General features: G+C 45.6%; 1 protein-coding gene across 1 annotated transcript in view; it reads right to left on the bottom strand.

Annotated features, from left to right (window-relative positions):
* The window catches only part of LOC139419375 (F-actin-uncapping protein LRRC16A-like), a 211,833-nt gene that overhangs the window by 38,897 nt on the left and 153,744 nt on the right, over nt 1-19,192 (bottom strand). Inside the window, exons 20-22 of the mRNA XM_071169322.1 lie at nt 18,757-18,811; nt 7,248-7,420; nt 6,966-7,034 (exon numbers count right to left, since the gene is read on the bottom strand). Coding sequence (XP_071025423.1) covers nt 6,966-7,034; nt 7,248-7,420; nt 18,757-18,811 — 297 coding nt within the window. The remainder of the gene's footprint in view (nt 1-6,965; nt 7,035-7,247; nt 7,421-18,756; nt 18,812-19,192) is intronic.

Raw genomic sequence — 19,192 nt, 5'->3', positions numbered from 1 at the left:
CCCTACAAGGTTAGTTGTACAAGACTGTCTGTGTGTGTGTGTGTGTGTTACTGTGTGTGTGTTACTGTGTGTCTGTGTCGGTGTGTGTGTGTGTGTTACTGTTTGTGTGTGTGTGTGAGGGCCCAGCCCCTGGCTGCTGACAGGGAGAAGAGCAGGTCTGAAACAAGCCATTTCATCTCCTAATTGATTGTGACTTGACATCGTTAAGTGAGGTTACTGATCCTCTGCAGTTGGAAAGTCAGCCCAGAATAGTACATTAATAATGAGAGAGAGAGAGAGAGACAGAGAGACAGAGAGAGAGGGCGAGACAGAGACAGAGAGAGAGAGAGAGAGAGAGACAGAGGGAGAGAGAGAGAGGGAGAGACAGAGAGACAGAGGGAGAGACAGAGAGAGCGGGAGAGACAGAGAGACAGAGAGAGAGACAGAGAGAGAGACAGAGACAGAGACAGAGAGAGAGAGAGACAGAGAGAGACAGAGAGAGACAGAGACAGAGAGAGACAGAGAGAGAGACAGAGAGAAGTCTGGGACTGAACTGATTGAGTGTCTGTCTCTCAGGTGAAGCAGCTCAACGGTAGATTCATTCTTTATATGTAGTCAGAAAGGCCTCAGTGTGTCACTAAAGGGAATAGTTAATGACTGAACCTTACAGAGACTCAGGGACGACCAGCTCCTACGATACCTGATCAAACACACTCCTCTACATAACTGGAACCTCCTTCAAACACGGCTCCTCTGGGACAACTAGAATATACATCCACTCACTATAGGGGCTTTGATCAACAGTCTCACAACAAGCCAACGCTCCGGAAACATCTTGGGATTGATATCACCGTTTGGTTAAAGAAAAAAAGAGCTGTAAAAAGCAACAGTCGCTTTGAAAATCTCTTTTGTATTTATCCAGATGCAGCTTTACGTCTCCGAGGGACAGCTAAGGAACTGGCCCAATATGTTCAGTCGTTTCACTACTCCTCAGTGAAATCACAGCCAGAGCAGGTAGCAGACTGAACCGGGTCTATTCAGACAGGGGAACAGGTTTGGCCGATGGGAATATGAGGTCGGGGAGAACATATAGCAAGCAGCCTATACAGTAGTAATAAACCCAGGGTGTTTACCTAAAGATGGCCACTTCTCTAATAAACCCAGGGTGTTTACCTAAAGATGGCCACTTCTCTAATAAACCCAGGGTGTTTACCTAAAGATGGCCACTTCTCTAATAAACCCAGGGTGTTTACCTAAAGATGGCCACTTCTCTAATAAACCCAGGGTGTTTACCTAAAGATGGCCACTTCTCTAGTAAACCCAGGGTGTTTACCTAAAGATGGCCACTTCTCTAGTAAACCCAGGGTGTTTACCTAAAGATGGCCACTTCTCTAGTAAACCCAGGGTGTTTACCTAAAGATGGCCACTTCTCTAGTAAACCCAGGGTGTTTACCTAAAGATGGCCACTTCTCTAGTAAACCCAGGGTGTTTACCTAAAGATGGCCACTTCTCTAGTAAACCCAGGGTGTTTACCTAAAGATGGCCACTTCTCTAGTAAACCCAGGGTGTTTACCTAAAGATGGCCACTTCTCTAGTAAACCCAGGGTGTTTACCTAAAGATGGCCACTTCTCTAGTAAACCCAGGGTGTTTACCTAAAGATGGCCACTTCTCTAGTAAACCCAGGGTGTTTACCTAAAGATGGCCACTTCTCTAGTAAACCCAGGGTGTTTACCTAAAGATGGCCACTTCTCTAGTAAACCCAGGGTGTTTACCTAAAGATGGCCACTTCTCTAGTAAACCCAGGGTGTTTACCTAAAGATGGCCACTTCTCTAGTAAACCCAGGGTGTTTACCTAAAGATGGCCACTTCTCTAGTAAACCCAGGGTGTTTACCTAAAGATGGCCACTTCTCTAGTAAACCCAGGGTGTTTACCTAAAGATGGCCACTTCTCTAGTAAACCCAGGGTGTTTACCTAAAGATGGCCACTTCTCTAGTAAACCCAGGGTGTTTACCTAAAGATGGCCACTTCTCTAGTAAACCCAGGGTGTTTACCTAAAGATGACCACCTATCTAATAAACCCAGGGTGTTTACCTAAAGATGGCCACTTCTCTAGTAAACCCAGGGTGTTTACCTAAAGATGGCCACTTCTCTAGTAAACCCAGGGTGTTTACCTAAAGATGGCCACTTCTCTAGTAAACCCAGGGTGTTTACCTAAAGATGGCCACTTCTCTAGTAAACCCAGAGTGTTTACCTAAAGATGGCCAGTTATCTAGTAGACCCAAGGTGTTTACCTAAAGATGGCCACTTCTCTAGTAAACCCAGGGTGATTACCTAAAGATGGCCACTTCTCTAGTAAACCCAGGGTGTTTACCTAAAGATGGCCACTTCTCTAGTAAACCCAGGGTGTTTACCTAAAGATGACCACCTATCTAATAAACCCAGGGTGTTTACCTAAAGATGGCCACTTCTCTAATAAACCCAGGGTGTTTACCTAAAGATAGCCAGTTATCTCTTAGCTATAGTCCCGCTTCCCTGGACTCTATGTAAACTGGAAACCATATATCCTGAGGATGCATTTATTGTAGCTGACAGTGAGGTGAAGAAGGCGTAACAGCGCCTCTTCAACCTCAGGAGGCTGAAGAAATGTGCCTTGTCACCCAAAACCCTGACAAACTTTTACGGATGCACAATCGAGAGCATCCTGTCGGGCTGTATCACCGCCTGGTACGGCAACTGCACCGCCCTCAACCGCAAGGCTCTCCAGAGGGTGATGAGGTCTGCACAACGCATCACCAGGAGCAAACTACCTGCTTTCAGGTCAGGACAACTACAGCACCCGATGTCACAGGAAGGCCAAAAAGATCATCATGGACAACAACCACCCGAGCCACTGCCTGTTCACCCCGCTACCATCCAGAAGGCGAGGTCAGTACAGGTGCATCATAGCTGGGACCGAGAGACTGAAAAATAGCTTCTATCTCAAGGCCATCAGACTGCTAAACAGCCATCACTAACACAGAGAGGCAGCTGCCTACATTGAGAACCAATCACTGGCCACTTTAATAAATGGATCACTAGTCACTCTAAACAATGGCACTTTAAATAATGGCACTTTAAATAATGGCACTTTAATAATGTTTAATGTTTACATATCTTACATCACATGTATATACCGTATTTTATACCATCTATTGCACCTTGCCTATGCCGCTTGGCCATCGCTCATCCATATACTTACATGTACATATTCTCATTCACCCCTTTAGATTTGTGTGTATTAGGTAGTTGTTGTGGAATTGTTAGATTACTTGTTAGATATTATTGTACTGTTGGAACTAGAGGCACAAGCATTTCACTACACTCGCATTAACATCTGCTAACCATGTGTATGTGACGGTCTCTCTCCCTCTCCCTCTCCCCTCTCTCCCTATCTCCCCCTTCTCTTTCCCTCTACCCTCCTCTCTCCCTCTACCCTCCTCTCTCCCTCTCCTATCTCCATCTCTCTCCCTCTCCCCTCTCTCCCTATCTCCCCCTTCTCTTTCCCTCTCCCCTTCTCTCTCCCTCTCCCCTCTCCCCTCTCTCCCCTCTCCCTATCTCCCCCTTCTCTTTCCCTCTACCCTCCTCTCTCCCTCTACCCTCCTCTCTCCTATCTCCATCTCTCCCTCTCCCATCTCCCTCTCCATCTCTCTCTCTCCCCACTCTCTCTCTCCATATCTTCCCTCTCTCCCTCTCTCTCTCTCCATATCTCCCCTTCTCTCTCCCTCTCCCCTCTCCATCTCTCTCCCTCTCCCCACTCTCTCTCTCCATATCTTCCCTTTCTCTCTCCCTCTCCCTCTCCATATCTCCCATTTCCTCTCCCTCTCCTCTCTCCATCTCTTCCCTTCTCTCTCCCCTTTATCCCTCTCTCTCTCCCCATCTCTCCTCTCCTCTCTCCATCTCTCCCCTTCCCTCTCTCTCTCCATCTCTCCCCTTCTCTCTCCCTCTCCCCACTCTCCCTCTCTCTCCCCATCTCTCTCTCCATCTCTCACCCTCTCCCCTTTCTCTCTCCATCTCTCTCCCCTCTTCTCTCCACCATGTGTACCACAGGGTACACATCCATCCTCATCACAAAACAAATCTGGTGACAAATCACCAGCCTCCCAGATTCCTCACAGGGCGCTAGTTAAGCATCCAGCCAACGTTCATTGTTATGCAGCAATTACAGAATGTAGATTCTATTTAAATGAGGATGAAACAAAGAAAATGCCCAGACACTCTGACTGAGTGGATCCTAATATCATTCAGCTCTAAATTAATAGACAGCCAATCACATGGTGCTCTGTCTGGTGTTTGTCTGCCATTCCTCCTCTTTCTCTCTCTCTCTCTCTCTCTACCGCACCCTCTCTCTCTCTCTCTCTCTCTTCTCTCTACCCCACCCTCTCTCTCTCTCTCTCTATCCTATTTCTCTCCTGCTGCACCCTCCACTCTCTCTTTTCCTCCCCCCTCCTCTACCTCTCTCTCTCTCTGCTAACCTCCTCTCTACCCCCCATTCAACCCTCTCTCTCTCCCCCTCCACCCTGTCTGTGCTTCCAGGGATGAACAGCAGGCCCAGAGCCAAGCAGAGCAGAGAGGTACACAATAACCACACTGTTTTCTTTCCTCACCACAGCAGCCTGCTGTATCATCATTTGTATTCTGGAAGTGTTTCTGGTCATAATAATTCACCACAGTAGTGGTTAGAGTGGAGAGGCGGCAGGTAGCCTAGTGGTTAGAGTGGAGAGGCGGCAGGTAGCCTAGTGGTTAGAGTGTAGGGACGGCAGGTAGCCTAGTGGTTAGAGTGGAGAGGCGGCAGGTAGCCTAGTGGTTAGAGTGTAGGGGCAGGCAGGTAGGCTAGTGGTTAGAGTGTAGGGACGGCAGGTAGCCTAGTGGATAGAGTGTAGGGACGGCAGGTAGCCTAGTGGTTAGAGTGTAGGGACGGCAGGTAGCCTAGTGGTTAGAGTGTAGGGATGGCAGGTAGCCTAGTGGTTAGAGTGTAGGGACGGCAGGTAGCCTAGTGGTTAGAGTGTAGGGACGGCAGGTAGCCTAGTGGTTAGAGTGTAGGGACGGCAGGTAGCCTAGTGGTTAGAGTGTAGGGACGGCAGGTAGCCTAGTGGTTAGAGTGTAGGGACGGCAGGTAGCCTAGTGGTTAGAGTGTAGGGATGGCAGGTAGCCTAGTGGTTAGAGTGTAGGGACGGCAGGTAGCCTAGTGGTTAGAGTGTAGGGACGGCAGGTCGCCTAGTGGTTAGAGTGTAGGGGCGGCAGGTAGCCTAGTGGTTAGAGTGTAGGGACGACAGGTAGCCTAGTGGTTAGAGTGTAGGGACGGCAGGTAGCCTAGTGGTTAGAGTGTAGGGACGGCAGGTCGCCTAGTGGTTAGAGTGTAGGGACGGCAGGTAGCCTAGTGGTTAGAGTGTAGGGACGGCAGGTAGCCTAGTGGTTAGAGTGTAGGGACGGCAGGTAGCCTAGTGGTTAGAGTGTAGGGACGGCAGGTAGCCTAGTGGTTAGAGTGTAGGGATGGCAGGTAGCCTAGTGGTTAGAGTGTAGGGACGGCAGGTAGCCTAGTGGTTAGAGTGTAGGGACGGCAGGTCGCCTAGTGGTTAGAGTGTAGGGGCGGCAGGTAGCCTAGTGGTTAGAGTGTAGGGACGACAGGTAGCCTAGTGGTTAGAGTGTAGGGACGGCAGGTAGCCTAGTGGTTAGAGTGTAGGGGCGGCAGGTCGCCTAGTGGTTAGAGTGTAGGGGCGGCAGGTCGCCTAGTGGTTAGAGTGTAGGGGCGGCAGGTCGCCTAGTGGTTAGAGTGTAGGGGCGGCAGGTCGCCTAGTGGTTCGAGTGGAGGGACGGCAGGTAGCCTAGTGGTTAGAGTGTAGGGGCGGCAGGTTGCCTAGTGGTTAGAGTGTAGGGACGGCAGGTAGCCTAGTGGTTAGAGTGTAGGGGCGGCAGGTAGCCTAGTGGTTAGAGTGTAGGGACGGCAGGTAGCCTAGTGGTTAGAGTGTTGGGATGGCAGGTAGCCTAGTGGTTAGAGTGTAGGGGCGGCAGGTTGCCTAGTGGTTAGAGTGTAGGGGCGGCAGGTTGCCTAGTGGTTAGAGTGTAGGGACGGCAGGTAGCCTAGTGGTTAGAGTGTAGGGGCAGGCAGGTAGACTAGTGGTTAGAGTGTAGGGACGGCAGGTAGCCTAGTGGTTAGAGTGTAGGGGCGGCAGGTAGCCTAGTGGTTAGAGTGGAGGGGCGGCAGGTAGCCTAGTGGTTAGAGTGGAGGCGCGGCAGGTAGCCTAGTGGTTAGATCTCCATTGGTCCTCTGGTCATATTCACTACAGTACTAGCTAGATCTCCATTGGTCCTCTTGTCATATTCACTACAGTACTAGCTAGATCTCCATTGGTCCTCTGGTCATATTCACTACAGTACTAGCTAGATCTCCATTGGTCCTCTGGTCATATTCACTACAGTAGTAACTAGATCTCCATTGGTCCTCTGGTCATATTCACTACAGTAGTAACTAGATCTCCATTGGTCCTCTGGTCATATTCACTACAGTAGTAACTAGATCTCCATTGGTCCTCTGGTCATATTCACTACAGTACTAGCTAGATCTCCATTGGTCCTCTGGTCATATTCACTACAGTGCTAACTAGATCTCCATTGGTCCTCTGGTCATATTCACTACAGTACTAGCTAGATCTCCATTGGTCCTCTGGTCATATTCAGTACAGTACTAGCTAGATCTCCATTGGTCCACTGGTGGTGTTTCTGGCTCCCCCCTATTGCCTCCATCACAGTATCTCTCCACCCAGGAGATCTATCTCTGACATCTCTTTCCAGAGGCTCTTCCATCCTCCCGCTTCCTCCTCTCCACCTCGAGACATACTCATATGTCTGCTATATCCTTCCTGTTACAGCTTAAACACACACACACACACACACACACACACACACACACACACACACACAGACAGACAGAATCCCATTGCTACTCACTTCTCCAGAGCAGCTGCTACATCCTGAAGACCTTGAGGACTGATGTTGTTCTTATCCCAGATCACCGTCCTGGTGAAACAGATCAGAATCATCAATCACATATCTAACGGTCCTCTCCTCTCCAAACCATCATCAGGGTGTCTGAGACAGTCCTCTCCTCTCCAAACCATCATCAGGGTGTCTGAGACAGTCCTCTCCTCTCCAAACCATCATCAGGGTGTCTGAGACAGTCCTCTCCTCTCCAAACCATCATCAGAGTGTCTGAGACAGTCCTCTCCTCACCTTAGTTTGCTGTTGATCTGCAGGGCCTTGGCCAGCATCTTAGCCCCCATGTCCCCCATGGCGTTCCCACTGATATCCACCCTGGTCAGACTGGTGTTGCTGCCCAGAGCATTCAGCACAATGGTGAGGTCCGTCTTCAGCTTAGAGTCAGCCAGGGACAGAGACGTCAGGGGCTGCAGGGGGACAAGGGAGACTCAATCATTCATTCAATCAATTACATTTATTTATATAGCCCTTTTACATCAGCTGAGCTTTTACAGTAACCCAGCCTAAACCCTAACCCTTTTACAGTAACCCAGCCTAAACCCTAACCCTTTTACAGTAACCCAGCCTAAACCCTTTCACAGTAACCTGAGCCTAAACCCTAACCCTTTTACAGTAACCTCAGCCTAAACCCTAACCCTTTTACAGTAACCCAGCCTAAACACTAACCCTTTTACAGTAACCTCAGCCTAAACACTAACCCTTTTACAGTAACCTCAGCCTAAACCCTTTACAGTAACCTCAGCCTAAACCCGAACCCTTTTACAGTAACCTCAGCCTAAACCCTAACACTTTTACAGTAACCTCAGCCTAAACACTAACCCTTTTACAGTAACCTCAGCCTAAACCCTTTACAGTAACCTCAGCCTAAACCCTAACCCTTTTACAGTAACCTCAGCCTAAACCCTAACACTTTTACAGTAACCTCAGCCTAAACCCTAACCCTTTTACAGTAACCTCAGCCTAAACTATTTTACAGTAACCTCAGCCTAAACCCAAACCCTTTTACAGTAACCTCAGCCTAAACCCTAACCCATTACAGTAACCTCAGCCTAAACCATAACCATTTTACAGTAACCTCAGCCTAAACCCTAACCCTTTACAGTAACCTCAGCCTAAACCCTAACCCTTTTACAGTAACCTCAGCCTAAACTCTTTTACAGTAACCTCAGCCTAAACCCTAACCCTTTTACAGTAACCTCAGCCTAAACCCTAACCCATTACAGTAACCTCAGCCTAAACCATAACCCTTTTACAGTAACCTCAGCCTAAACCCTAACCCTTTTACAGTAACCCAGCCTAACCCCTTTTACAGTAACCCAGCCTAAACCCTTTTACAGTAACCCAGCCTAAACCCTTTCACAGTAACCTCAGCCTAAACCCTAACACTTTACAGTAACCTCAGCCTAAAGCCTTTCACAGTAACCCAGACTAAACCCTAACACTTTACAGTAACCTCAGCCTAAACCCTAACCCTTTTACAGTAACCTCAGCCTAAACCCTAACCCTTTTACAGTAACCCAGCCTAAACCCTTTACAGTAACCTCAGCCTAAACTCTAAGAGCAAGCAGAAACAAAAGCACAGTGGCCAGGACAAACTAGAGAGGAACCAGTCTCAGAGGGGAGGCCCAAGAAGACTCAGTCTCCACAATGCTAATCGATGCTCCCATGTTGAAGAAAAAAAACGGTGAAAGTTATTCCTCTCGTTAGACTCGTTCTCTTTGATAGGCGTCTTGACTTTGAGCTTAGAAACAGTAAAACGTAAGAATATATACATCACTTCAAAAAGCAACTACATTATTGGCCCGAATTTCATACCTTTTTACAGCTTGGCAGCTCAAGTCTTCATCACTTTGATCTCATTAAACTAAGTCCACAGACACAGCACCTCTCAGCAGGGAGATCAATTAACATAGGATCATTTTTTGCCTGACATTTCACATTTATGGGGGGATTTTCCTGACATAATAAATGAAATGGGTGCCTCAGATATCCAAATGCAAAGCCTACAACCGGGATGAAATGCAGACAAACTTAGAGGCACAGCGTCGAGGTCAAAGCCAACGTCAAGCTTTTAAAAACATCTCATCTCTGCTCAGCAGGGAGCTGCATGTAGATTGACTAGATTTGAAACCATTTGGCCCGTTTTGACTGACTACTAAAAGACCTTGACCAGAGAGATTATAGCCACAGCTCACACAGCTAACTGAAGAATAGCTTAGTATCCTGCTGGTTTGGTAGAGGGGGAGAGTGAGACGAGGGAGGGGGAGACGGGGGAGGGGGAGAGTGAGACGAGGGGAGACGGGGGAGGGAGTGACGGGGGGAGTGGGAGAGTGAGACGAGGGGAGACGGGGGAGGGGGAGAGTGAGACGAGGGGAGACCTTGACCAGAGAGATTATAGCCACAGTTCACACAGCTAACTGAAGAATAGCTTAGTATCCTGCTGGTTTGGTAGAGGGGGAGAGTGAGACGAGGGGAGACGGGGGAGGGGGAGAGTGAGACGAGGGGAGACGGGGGAGGGGGAGACGGGGGAGAGTGAGACGAGGGGAGACGGGGGGAGGGGGAGAGTGAGATGAGGGGGAGAGTGAGACGAGGGGAGACGGGGGAGGGGGAGAGTGAGACGAGGGGAGACGGGGGAGGGGGAGAGTGAGACGAGGGGAGACGGGGGAGGGGGAGACGGGGGAGAGTGAGATGAGGGGAGACGGGGGGAGGGGGAGAGTGAGATGAGGGGAGACGGGGGAGGGGGAGACAAGCAGGGAGCAGACATCAAAAACTGCGTTATGCTGACTCTGTTCTGTCTGGTTCAGAGTTAAACTACTGACTCCGTTCTGTCTGGTTCAGAGTTAAACTACTGACTCTGTTCTGTCTGGTTCAGAGATAAACTACTGACTCTGTTCTGTCTGGTTCAGAGTTAAACTACTGACTGTTCTGTCTGGTTCAGAGTTAAACTACTGACTCTGTTCTGTCTGGTTCAGAGATAAACCACTGACTCTGTTCTGTCTGGTTCAGAGATAAACTACTGACCCTGTTCTGTCTGGTTCAGAGATGAACTACTGACTCTGTTCTGTCTGGTTCAGAGATAAACTACTGACTTTGTTCTGTCTGGTTCAGAGATAAACTACTGACTCTGTTCTGTCTGGTTCAGAGTTAAACCACTGACTCTGTTCTGTCTGGTTCAGAGATAAACTACTGACTCTGTTCTGTCTGGTTCAGAGATAAACCACTGACTCTGTTCTGTCTGGTTCAGAGATAAACTACTGACTTTGTTCTGTCTGGTTCAGAGATAAACCACTGACTCTGTTCTGTCTGGTTCAGAGTTAAACTACTGACACAGTTCTGTCTGGTTCAGAGTTAAACTACTGACTCTGTTCTGTCTGGTTCAGAGTTAAACTACTGACTCTGTTCTGTCTGGTTCAGAGTTAAACTACTGACTCTGTTCTGTCTGGCTCAGAGATAAACTACTGACTCTGTTCTGTCTGGTTCAGAGTTAAACTACTGACTCTGTTCTGTCTGGTTCAGAGTTAAACTACTGACTCTGTTCTGTCTGGTTCAGAGATAAACTACTGACTTTGTTCTGTCTGGTTCAGAGATAAACTACTGACTCTGTTCTGTCTGGTTCAGAGTTAAACCACTGACTCTGTTCTGTCTGGTTCAGAGATAAACTACTGACTCTGTTCTGTCTGGTTCAGAGATAAACCACTGACTCTGTTCTGTCTGGTTCAGAGATAAACTACTGACTTTGTTCTGTCTGGTTCAGAGATAAACCACTGACTCTGTTCTGTCTGGTTCAGAGTTAAACTACTGACACAGTTCTGTCTGGTTCAGAGTTAAACTACTGACTCTGTTCTGTCTGGTTCAGAGTTAAACTACTGACTCTGTTCTGTCTGGTTCAGAGTTAAACTACTGACTCTGTTCTGTCTGGCTCAGAGATAAACTACTGACTCTGTTCTGTCTGGTTCAGAGTTAAACTACTGACTCTGTTCTGTCTGGTTCAGAGTTAAACTACTGACTCTGTTCTGTCTGGTTCAGAGTTAAACTACCGACTCTGTTCTGTCTGGTTCAGAGTTAAACTACCGACTCTGTTCTGTCTGGTTCAGAGTTAAACTACTGACACTGTTCTGTCTGGTTCAGAGATAAACCACTGACTCTGCTCTGTCTGGTTCAGAGTTAAACTACTGACCCTGTTCTGTCTGGTTCAGAGTTAAACTACTGACTCTGTTCTGTCTGGTTCAGAGATAAACCACTGACTCTGTTCTGTCTGGTTCAGAGTTAAACTACTGACCCTGTTCTGTCTGGTTCAGAGATAAACCACTGACTCTGTCTTGTCTGGTTCAGAGATGAACTACTTATTATTTCATAACATCTTTGGTCTGGTTCAAACCCAGGCATCCAGACTACTGCTGCACTATAATGTACACTCCCCTACGTACAGCGCATACTTGGACAGTGACTCTAAAACGTTACATTTGGCTTTATATTCCAGAATTTGGGGATTTGAGATTAAACGTTTTATATGGCGGTCGACAGTACAGAATGTCACATTTTATTTGGGGGTATTTTCATACATATCTGTTTTACCATTTAGAAATGAATGCACATGAATAAGTATTTGGACACATGTTATTATCGTGTATAACATTTTGGTAAAAGTTGAGTGTTTGGTCCCATATTCTTAGCACACAATGACAACATCAAGCTTGTGACTCCACACACTATGTGGATGCATTTGTAGTTTGCTTTGGTTGTGCTTCAGATTATTTTCAGAAATTAAATGGTAATTTGAGTCACTTTTATTGTAAATAAGAATAGAATATGTTTCTGAACACTTATACATACATCTTTATTGAACCTTTATTTAACCAGGCAAGTCAGTTAAGAACAAATTCTTATTGAACCTTTATTTAACCAGGCAAGTCAGTTAAGAACAAATTCTTACTGAACCTTTATTTAACCAGGCAAGTCCGTTAAGAACAAATTCTTATTTACAATGACGGACTACCCCGGCCAAACCCGGGCGACGCTCGGCCAATTGTGCGCTGCCCAATCACGGCCGGTTGTGATACAGCCTGGATTTGCACCAGGGTGTCTGTAGCACTGAGATGCAGTGCACCAATCGGGAGCCCCATCCAATAGATGTGAATACCTCCACGGTCATGGATAATCATGGTAGCGTCAGGTCTCTCATTCAGAAGATGGTGTGCGGGAGCAGAGGCATCTTTGAATTAGTTCTGTGTAAAATAATATTTAAATCAGTGGAGGCTCCTCAGAGGAGGAAGGGGAGGACAATCCTCCTCACTGAATTTCATAAAAATGTAAATAGTGATACGCTAAAAAAGTTATCCTTTTTAGATAAAACAATGCTAAATATAATCACATCACCAAATAATTGATTAAAACACACTGTGTTGCAATGAAGGTCTACAGTAGCCTCAGCAGCACTCTGTAGGGTAGCACCATGGTGTAGCCGGAGGACAGCTAGCTTCAACCCTCCTCTGGGTACATTGACTTCAATACAAATCCTAGGAGGCTCATGGTTCTCACCCCCTTCCATAGACTTACACAGCAATTATGACAACTTTCGGAGGATGTCCTCCAACCTATCAGAGCTCTTGCAGCATGAACTGACATGTTGCCTACCCAATCATAAGATCAGAGAATGAATCTAGTACTGAAAGCATAAGCTACAGATAGCTAGCACTGCAGTGCATAACATGATTAATCTGGTACTGAAAGCATAAGCTACAGCTAGCTAGCACTGCAGTGCATAACATGATTAATCTAGTACTGAAAGCATAAGCTACAGCTAGCTAGCACTGCAGTGCATAACATCATGAATCTAGTACTGAAAGCATAAGCTACAGCTAGCTTGCACTGCAGTACATAACATCATGAATCTAGTACTGAAAACATAAGCTACAGCTAGCTAGCGCTGCAGTGCATAACATGATGAATCTAGTACTGAAAGCATAAGCTACAGCTAGCTAGCGCTGCAGTGCATAACATGATGAATCTAGTACTGAAAGCATAAGCTACAGCTAGCTAGCACTGCAGTGCATTAAATGTGGTGAGTAGTTGACTCAAAGAGAAAGACAATAGTTGAACAGTTTTGAACAAACTTAATTTCTTCCAAACTTAACTTTTTTCCAGAATTAAGGAGAAGCAAGAGAGAAAGTGAGTGAGAGAGAAAGCTCTGTATATTTCGTAGTATATATTTTTTTAACTTTCACGTACTCAGCTAGCGTATGCAGCTAGCTAGTTTAGCCTACTCAAACACCCAGCTCAAACAGAGAGGGATGCTATGTTAGCTAGCTGGCTATGGCTATCCAACAGAGAGGGATGCTATGTTAGCTAGCTGGCTATGGTTATCCAACAGAGAGGGATGCTATGTTAGCTAGCTGGCTATGGCTATCCAACAGAGAGGGATGCTATGTTAGCTAGCTGGCTATGGCTATCCAACAGAGAGGGATGCTATGTTAGCTAGCTGGCTATGGTTATCCAACAGAGAGGGATGCTATGTTAGCTAGCTGGCTATGGTTATCCAACACAGAGGGATGTTATGTTAGCTAGCTGGCTATGGTTATCCAACACAGAGGGATGCTATGTTAGCTAGCTGGCTATGGCTATCCAACACTGGAACTCTTCCAAGTCAAGGTAAACATTTGGTTTTATTAATTTATTGCTAAACTGCTTGCTGCTGACTGTACACTGTACTGCATGATTGTAGCGGGTTTACTAACGCGTTAGTTTGAGTACTTCTAGCCAACTATGACGGACAACAATGTATGCTGTGTGTAGCGGCTAGCGGTCATGATATGAAGGTTTAGCTTGGAAAGTTTTTTTTGTCTGGTCACAGACAGCTGATGTGTTGTGCACTGAAGTCCACAACTGAAGGGAAAAGGTGAGAGGAGGAGAGCGTGTAGATAGATGTAAGAAGGAATTATATATACAACGAGCTGCTTGAATGTGGCTGCTATGAAAGCGAACTGTGTTTGCGTGTGATCAGTGGTGTATTCATTGCGTTGAAAAACGTTTCTTAAACGAAAGCAAATGAAACAGGGATAAACATACCTGAATTTGTCCAATAGAAACTCTCGTTTGCAACTGTTGGACTAATGACTACACCCTAGATCAGCTAGATGTAGGCAAGAGTATTGAAGGCGAAATGTGTCACCTTGATTACTCAAATTTCTCTCTACCTGTGCACCTACGTTGTAAACTTTTATTCATAGTCTAGGTTGTATCAACATCATGATGGGTATAGGGGAAATTACAGTATCATGTAGTAGCCTAAACCTATCGATGTTACATTGAGCTGGGTGAATGGAATATGAATGACAGTCATCCAATATGCTGTAATAGAAATAAGGCCATGTTAAAATAAATGAATCATCCTCCCTAATCTCAAACGGCACCAACCGCCACTGTAAAACATATACTTTTTTCCTGTATATTCTTATCCCATAAATCAGGGTTCAGACAGACAGTGGCAAGTCAAATTCAAGGACTTTCAAGTACGTACTTTTTCAAGAACTAATATTTATTTTCAAGAACCGCCAGGTCGCAGTTGTAAATGAGAACTTGTTCTCAACTAGCCTACCTGGTTAAATAAAGGTGAAATAATATATATATATTTTTAAAATATATTTGTAATTGTTCATATTATGCCATTGCTTCTAGTCGCCACCAGATGGCAGTATATCGCTACGACCTCATGAGAAAAAAAAAACAACTTAGTATTCATCACTACCTTACAAGTTCTACTCAATAATACTTTGTTTCACTACTTACTACATACACGAGTGGTAAGTCAGGCATGTTGTTGTAATTTGAGTAGTGATGAGCAGAGTTGTAATATGAGTAGTGATGAGCAGAGTTGTAATAGGAGTAGTGATGAGCAGAGTTGTAATATGACTAGTGATGAGCAGAGTTGTAATATGAGTAGTGATGAGCAGAGTTGTAATATGAGTAGTGATGAGCAGAGTTGTAATATGAGTAGTGATGAGCAGAGTTGTAATTTCAGTAGTGATGAGCAGAGTTGAAATATGAGTAGTGATGAGCAGAGTTGTAATATGAGTAGTGATGAGCAGAGTTGTAATATGAGTAGTGATGAGCAGAGTTGAAATATGAGTAGTGATGAGCAGAGTTGTAATATGAGTAGTGATGAGCAGAGTTGTAATATGAGTAGTGATGAGCAGAGTTGTAATATGAGTAGTGATGAGCAGAGTTGTAATATGAGTAGTGATGAGCAGAGTTGTAATATGAGTAGTGATGAGCAGAGTTGTAATATGAGTAGTGATGAGCAGAGTTGTAATATGAGTAGTGATGAGCAGAGTTGTAATATGAGTAGTGATGAGCAGAGTTGTAATATGAGTAGTGATGAGCAGAGTTGTAATATGAGTAGTGATGAGCAGAGTTGTAATATGAGTAGTGATGAGCAGAGTTGTAATATGAGTAGTGATGAGCAGAGTTGTAATATGAGTAGTGATGAGCAGAGTTGTAATATGAGTAGTGATGAGCAGAGTTGTAATTTGAGTAGAGATGAGCAGAGTTGTAATATGAGTAGTGTTGAGCAGAGTTCTGGGACATGTCTACTGGTGAACACATGTCCCATTCACATTACTACACAATTCCAGCTTAATGACTGTGTTTTTATTGGACATTTGGGAATCTATTCGTTAATAGCTACAGAAAAGCATCTTGCTTCCGTCTGGCAGCTTTAGTGTCGCCGGTCGGGAGAACGGTCACCAGAACGAGGAGCACGGAATATCGCGGGCCCCCCATAAATTAGGCGATTGGCCCCCAAAAAACTCTGGAGGTTGTTGCAGAGAAATGTGACATAATGTTCGACGTGTAAAGTGTTGGTCCCATGTTTCATGAGCTGAAATAAAAGATCCCAGAAATGTTGTAATTTGCCCAGCATTTTAGCTATCGATGTGATGTTTTGGCGGCTCCTAATCAGTCAGTTCTGTCCCTGGCTGAGTGGCAGTGTGTGTGGAATGAGCTCGCCTGGCAACCACAGCACCAAACACATGAGGAAATACAAATTGGTTGTCTGCCTGGAAATTAAGACCAATCCATTTTTCTAATATTTTTCATTAAACATATTTGATCATTATCTGTTCTCCTCTCATTTTAATTCAAGTACTTTTCAAGTACCAACTTGAGAAAATATCAGACTTTCAAGGCAATCCAGTACCTGAATTTCAGAGTGCTAAATTCAAGTACTTTAAGCACCTCACTCACCTTGTGAGAACCCTGATAAATGGATCAAATTGAGGGGGCACTTCGATGTCCCCTTGCAGACCTGCCCGTGTTCCCACACAGAGACGTGTTGGGGCTGGAAGGGGACAACTCTGAGGAGGTAGACTACACTCAGTAGGGTCTAGGGATGCAACATTCCCACCCTACACTCTTAGAAAAAAAGGGTTCCAAAAGGGTTCTTCGGCTGTCCCCATAGGAAAACCATTTCTGGTTCCATGTAGAACCCCTTTAGTTCCAGGTAGAACTCTTTTGGGTGCAATGTAGAACCCCTCTGTGGAAAGCGTTCTACCTGGAACCAAAAAGGGTTCTACCTGGAACCAAAAATAATGTCCTATGGGGACAGCCGAAGAACCCTTTTCGGTTCTAGATAGCACCATTTTTCCCCCAAGAGTGTACGGGCCATGGTCAAAAGTAGCGCACTATAAAGGGAATAGGGATTTGGGATGCAACCAAAAAACCAGGACATTTCCTGTCTATCTCTATGGTTCTATCTGTGTAGACACACAGAATACTACGATTATGTAACAGTCATTGAAATGAAACTCGTTGATTTCTACCTCTCTATAAGAAGAAAGCAAAGCCGCCTCCCACCAACATGTCATTGTATGTGTTGTGTTTGGGTGCAGTCGTCTGAACGAGGCCCGTGGGGAAGTACAGACGGTTGTTGCTGAACGCAGAAAGACGGGTAGAAATCACTGTGTTTGTCTTTCCTGTTTTCTCTCGCCTCACTGGAGACATACTGATTCTTTCTTTCTCCTCCTCGTACTGTCTGGCACTGGGATCTGTCTGGCACTGGGGTCTGTCTGGCACTGGGATCTGTTTCTCCTCCTCATACTGTCTGGCACTGGGATCTGTTTCTCCTCCTCGTACTGTCTGGCACTGGGATCTGTTTCTCCTCATACTGTCTGGCACTGGGATCTGTTTCTCCTCCTCATACTGTCTGGCACTGGGATCTGTTTCTCCTCCTCGTACTGTCTGGCACTGGGATCTGTTTCTCCTCCTCATACTGTCTGGCACTGAGATCCGTTTCTCCTCCTCATACTGTCTGGCACTGGGATCTGTTTCTCCTCCTCATACTGTCTGGCACTGGGATCTGTTTCTCCTCCTCATACTGTCTGGCACTGGGAGCCAGAGAGGAGATAATATCAGAGAGATATCACACACCCTAAACCATCTCAGCCCAGTCTGCCAAGAAGCCAAGCCAGATGTCTCTATGTGGACCTGTACCCTGACATGTCATGCAGTAATATACATTCAGAGAGGTTACATCCCTCACTCTGCCCTCCACAGCATTCAGAGAGGTTACATCCCTCACTCTGCCCTCCACAGCATTCAGAGAGGTTACATCCCCACACCACTACCAAGCCCCCTCTCCCTCCACCCCAGACACAGTGATTCTACCCCACCACTACCAACCCCCCTCTCCCTCCACCCCAGACACAGTGATTCTACCCCACCACTACCAACCCCCCTCTCCCTCCACCCCAGACACAGTGACGGAGCAGAGATCCAGAATAACACCATCCCCTGTAGTCAGAGCAGCCCAGGCTGAGGGAGGGTTGACAGGGATAATACCCAGAGGAAGGCTGGGATTTACTGTAATATGTACAGAAATGATCCAGAGAATGATGAAACATGCTGTAATGTATTTATTAAACCTTTATTTAAAGGACCAGTGCATTCAAAAATTTGATTTTCCTGTGTTTTATATATATTTCCACACTATGATGTTGGAATAACATTATGAAATTGTGAAAATGATAATAAAGCCATTTTAGTGTAAGAGCTGTTTGAACAGACAGTCTGTTTTGGTGGGGTGGAGTTTTGGCCTGCCTGGTGACATCACCAGTTAATAGACCAATAAGAAAGAGCGTACCAAACCTCTCTGCCAATAAGAGAGGGGAGGCAGGGTAACCTAGTGGTTAGAGCGTTGGACTAGTAACCGGAAGGTTGCAAGTAAAAATCCCCGAGCTGACAAGGTACAAAATCTGTCGTTCTGCCCCTGAACAGGCAGTTAACCCACTGTTCCTAGGCCGTCATTGAAAATAAGAATTTGTTCTTAACTGACTTGCCTAGTTAAATAAAAATAACAGCTAGCTTTCAGTTCTCAGACAGTCCAGCAAAGTTCTTGTTTGAGAAATTGCTTTTTGCCAAGAAGCTATTTCTGCTTCTTTTTGACCATTTTAATTGAAAACAATCACAAGAAGGTAAAACATTTTTTTACCCAGAAATGATTTGAAATTTAGATAAAAATGGCTGTATTGAACCTTTAACCACGTGGGTCTCCTTGATATAAAACGTCGGTCTCCTCAAGAGACACCTGGACCAAGACAGCGGCAGCAACACATCCGTTTCAGACAGTAATACTTGCTGCTGTGTAGCCTGGCAGCTGAATTAAGTGTTACGAAACCACCTCGGTTGACTAGGAAAGACACTCAGGGTTTCTCTGATCATGACATTCAACTCATACTGATGGAAAACTCACCGATTCCTCTTCCTGAATCATATGAACCAGATTGTCCAGGACAGGGGCCAGATTTCTGAGAAACAAAGACAACCGGTAATGAGGTTTATAAAGACTATAAACAATGACAATATGGAGATACAATGGTGTGTAACCAACCGTATGTGTGTTTGGTAAGGAATGTGTTGTGTGTTTGGTAAGGAATGTGTTGTGTGTTTGTTAAGGGAGGTGTTGTGTGTTTGTTAAGGGGTGTGTTGTGTGTTTGTTAAGGGAGGTGTTGTGTGTTTGTTAAGGGAGGTGTTGTGTGTTTGTTAAGGGAGGTGTTGTGTGTTTGTTAAGGGATGTGTTGTGTGTTTGTTAAGGGATGTGTTGTGTGTTTGTTAAGGGATGTGTGTTTGTTAAGTGTAAGGGATGTGTTGTGTGTTTGTTAAGGGATGTGTTGTGTGTTTGTTAAGGG

This window comes from Oncorhynchus clarkii, chromosome 2, assembly GCF_045791955.1.
Source record: "Oncorhynchus clarkii lewisi isolate Uvic-CL-2024 chromosome 2, UVic_Ocla_1.0, whole genome shotgun sequence".
In the NCBI taxonomy this organism is placed as follows: Eukaryota; Metazoa; Chordata; class Actinopteri; order Salmoniformes; family Salmonidae; genus Oncorhynchus; species Oncorhynchus clarkii.
Note: the sequence above shows the minus strand (reverse complement) of the source record. Positions and strands in the feature narration are given on the sequence as shown.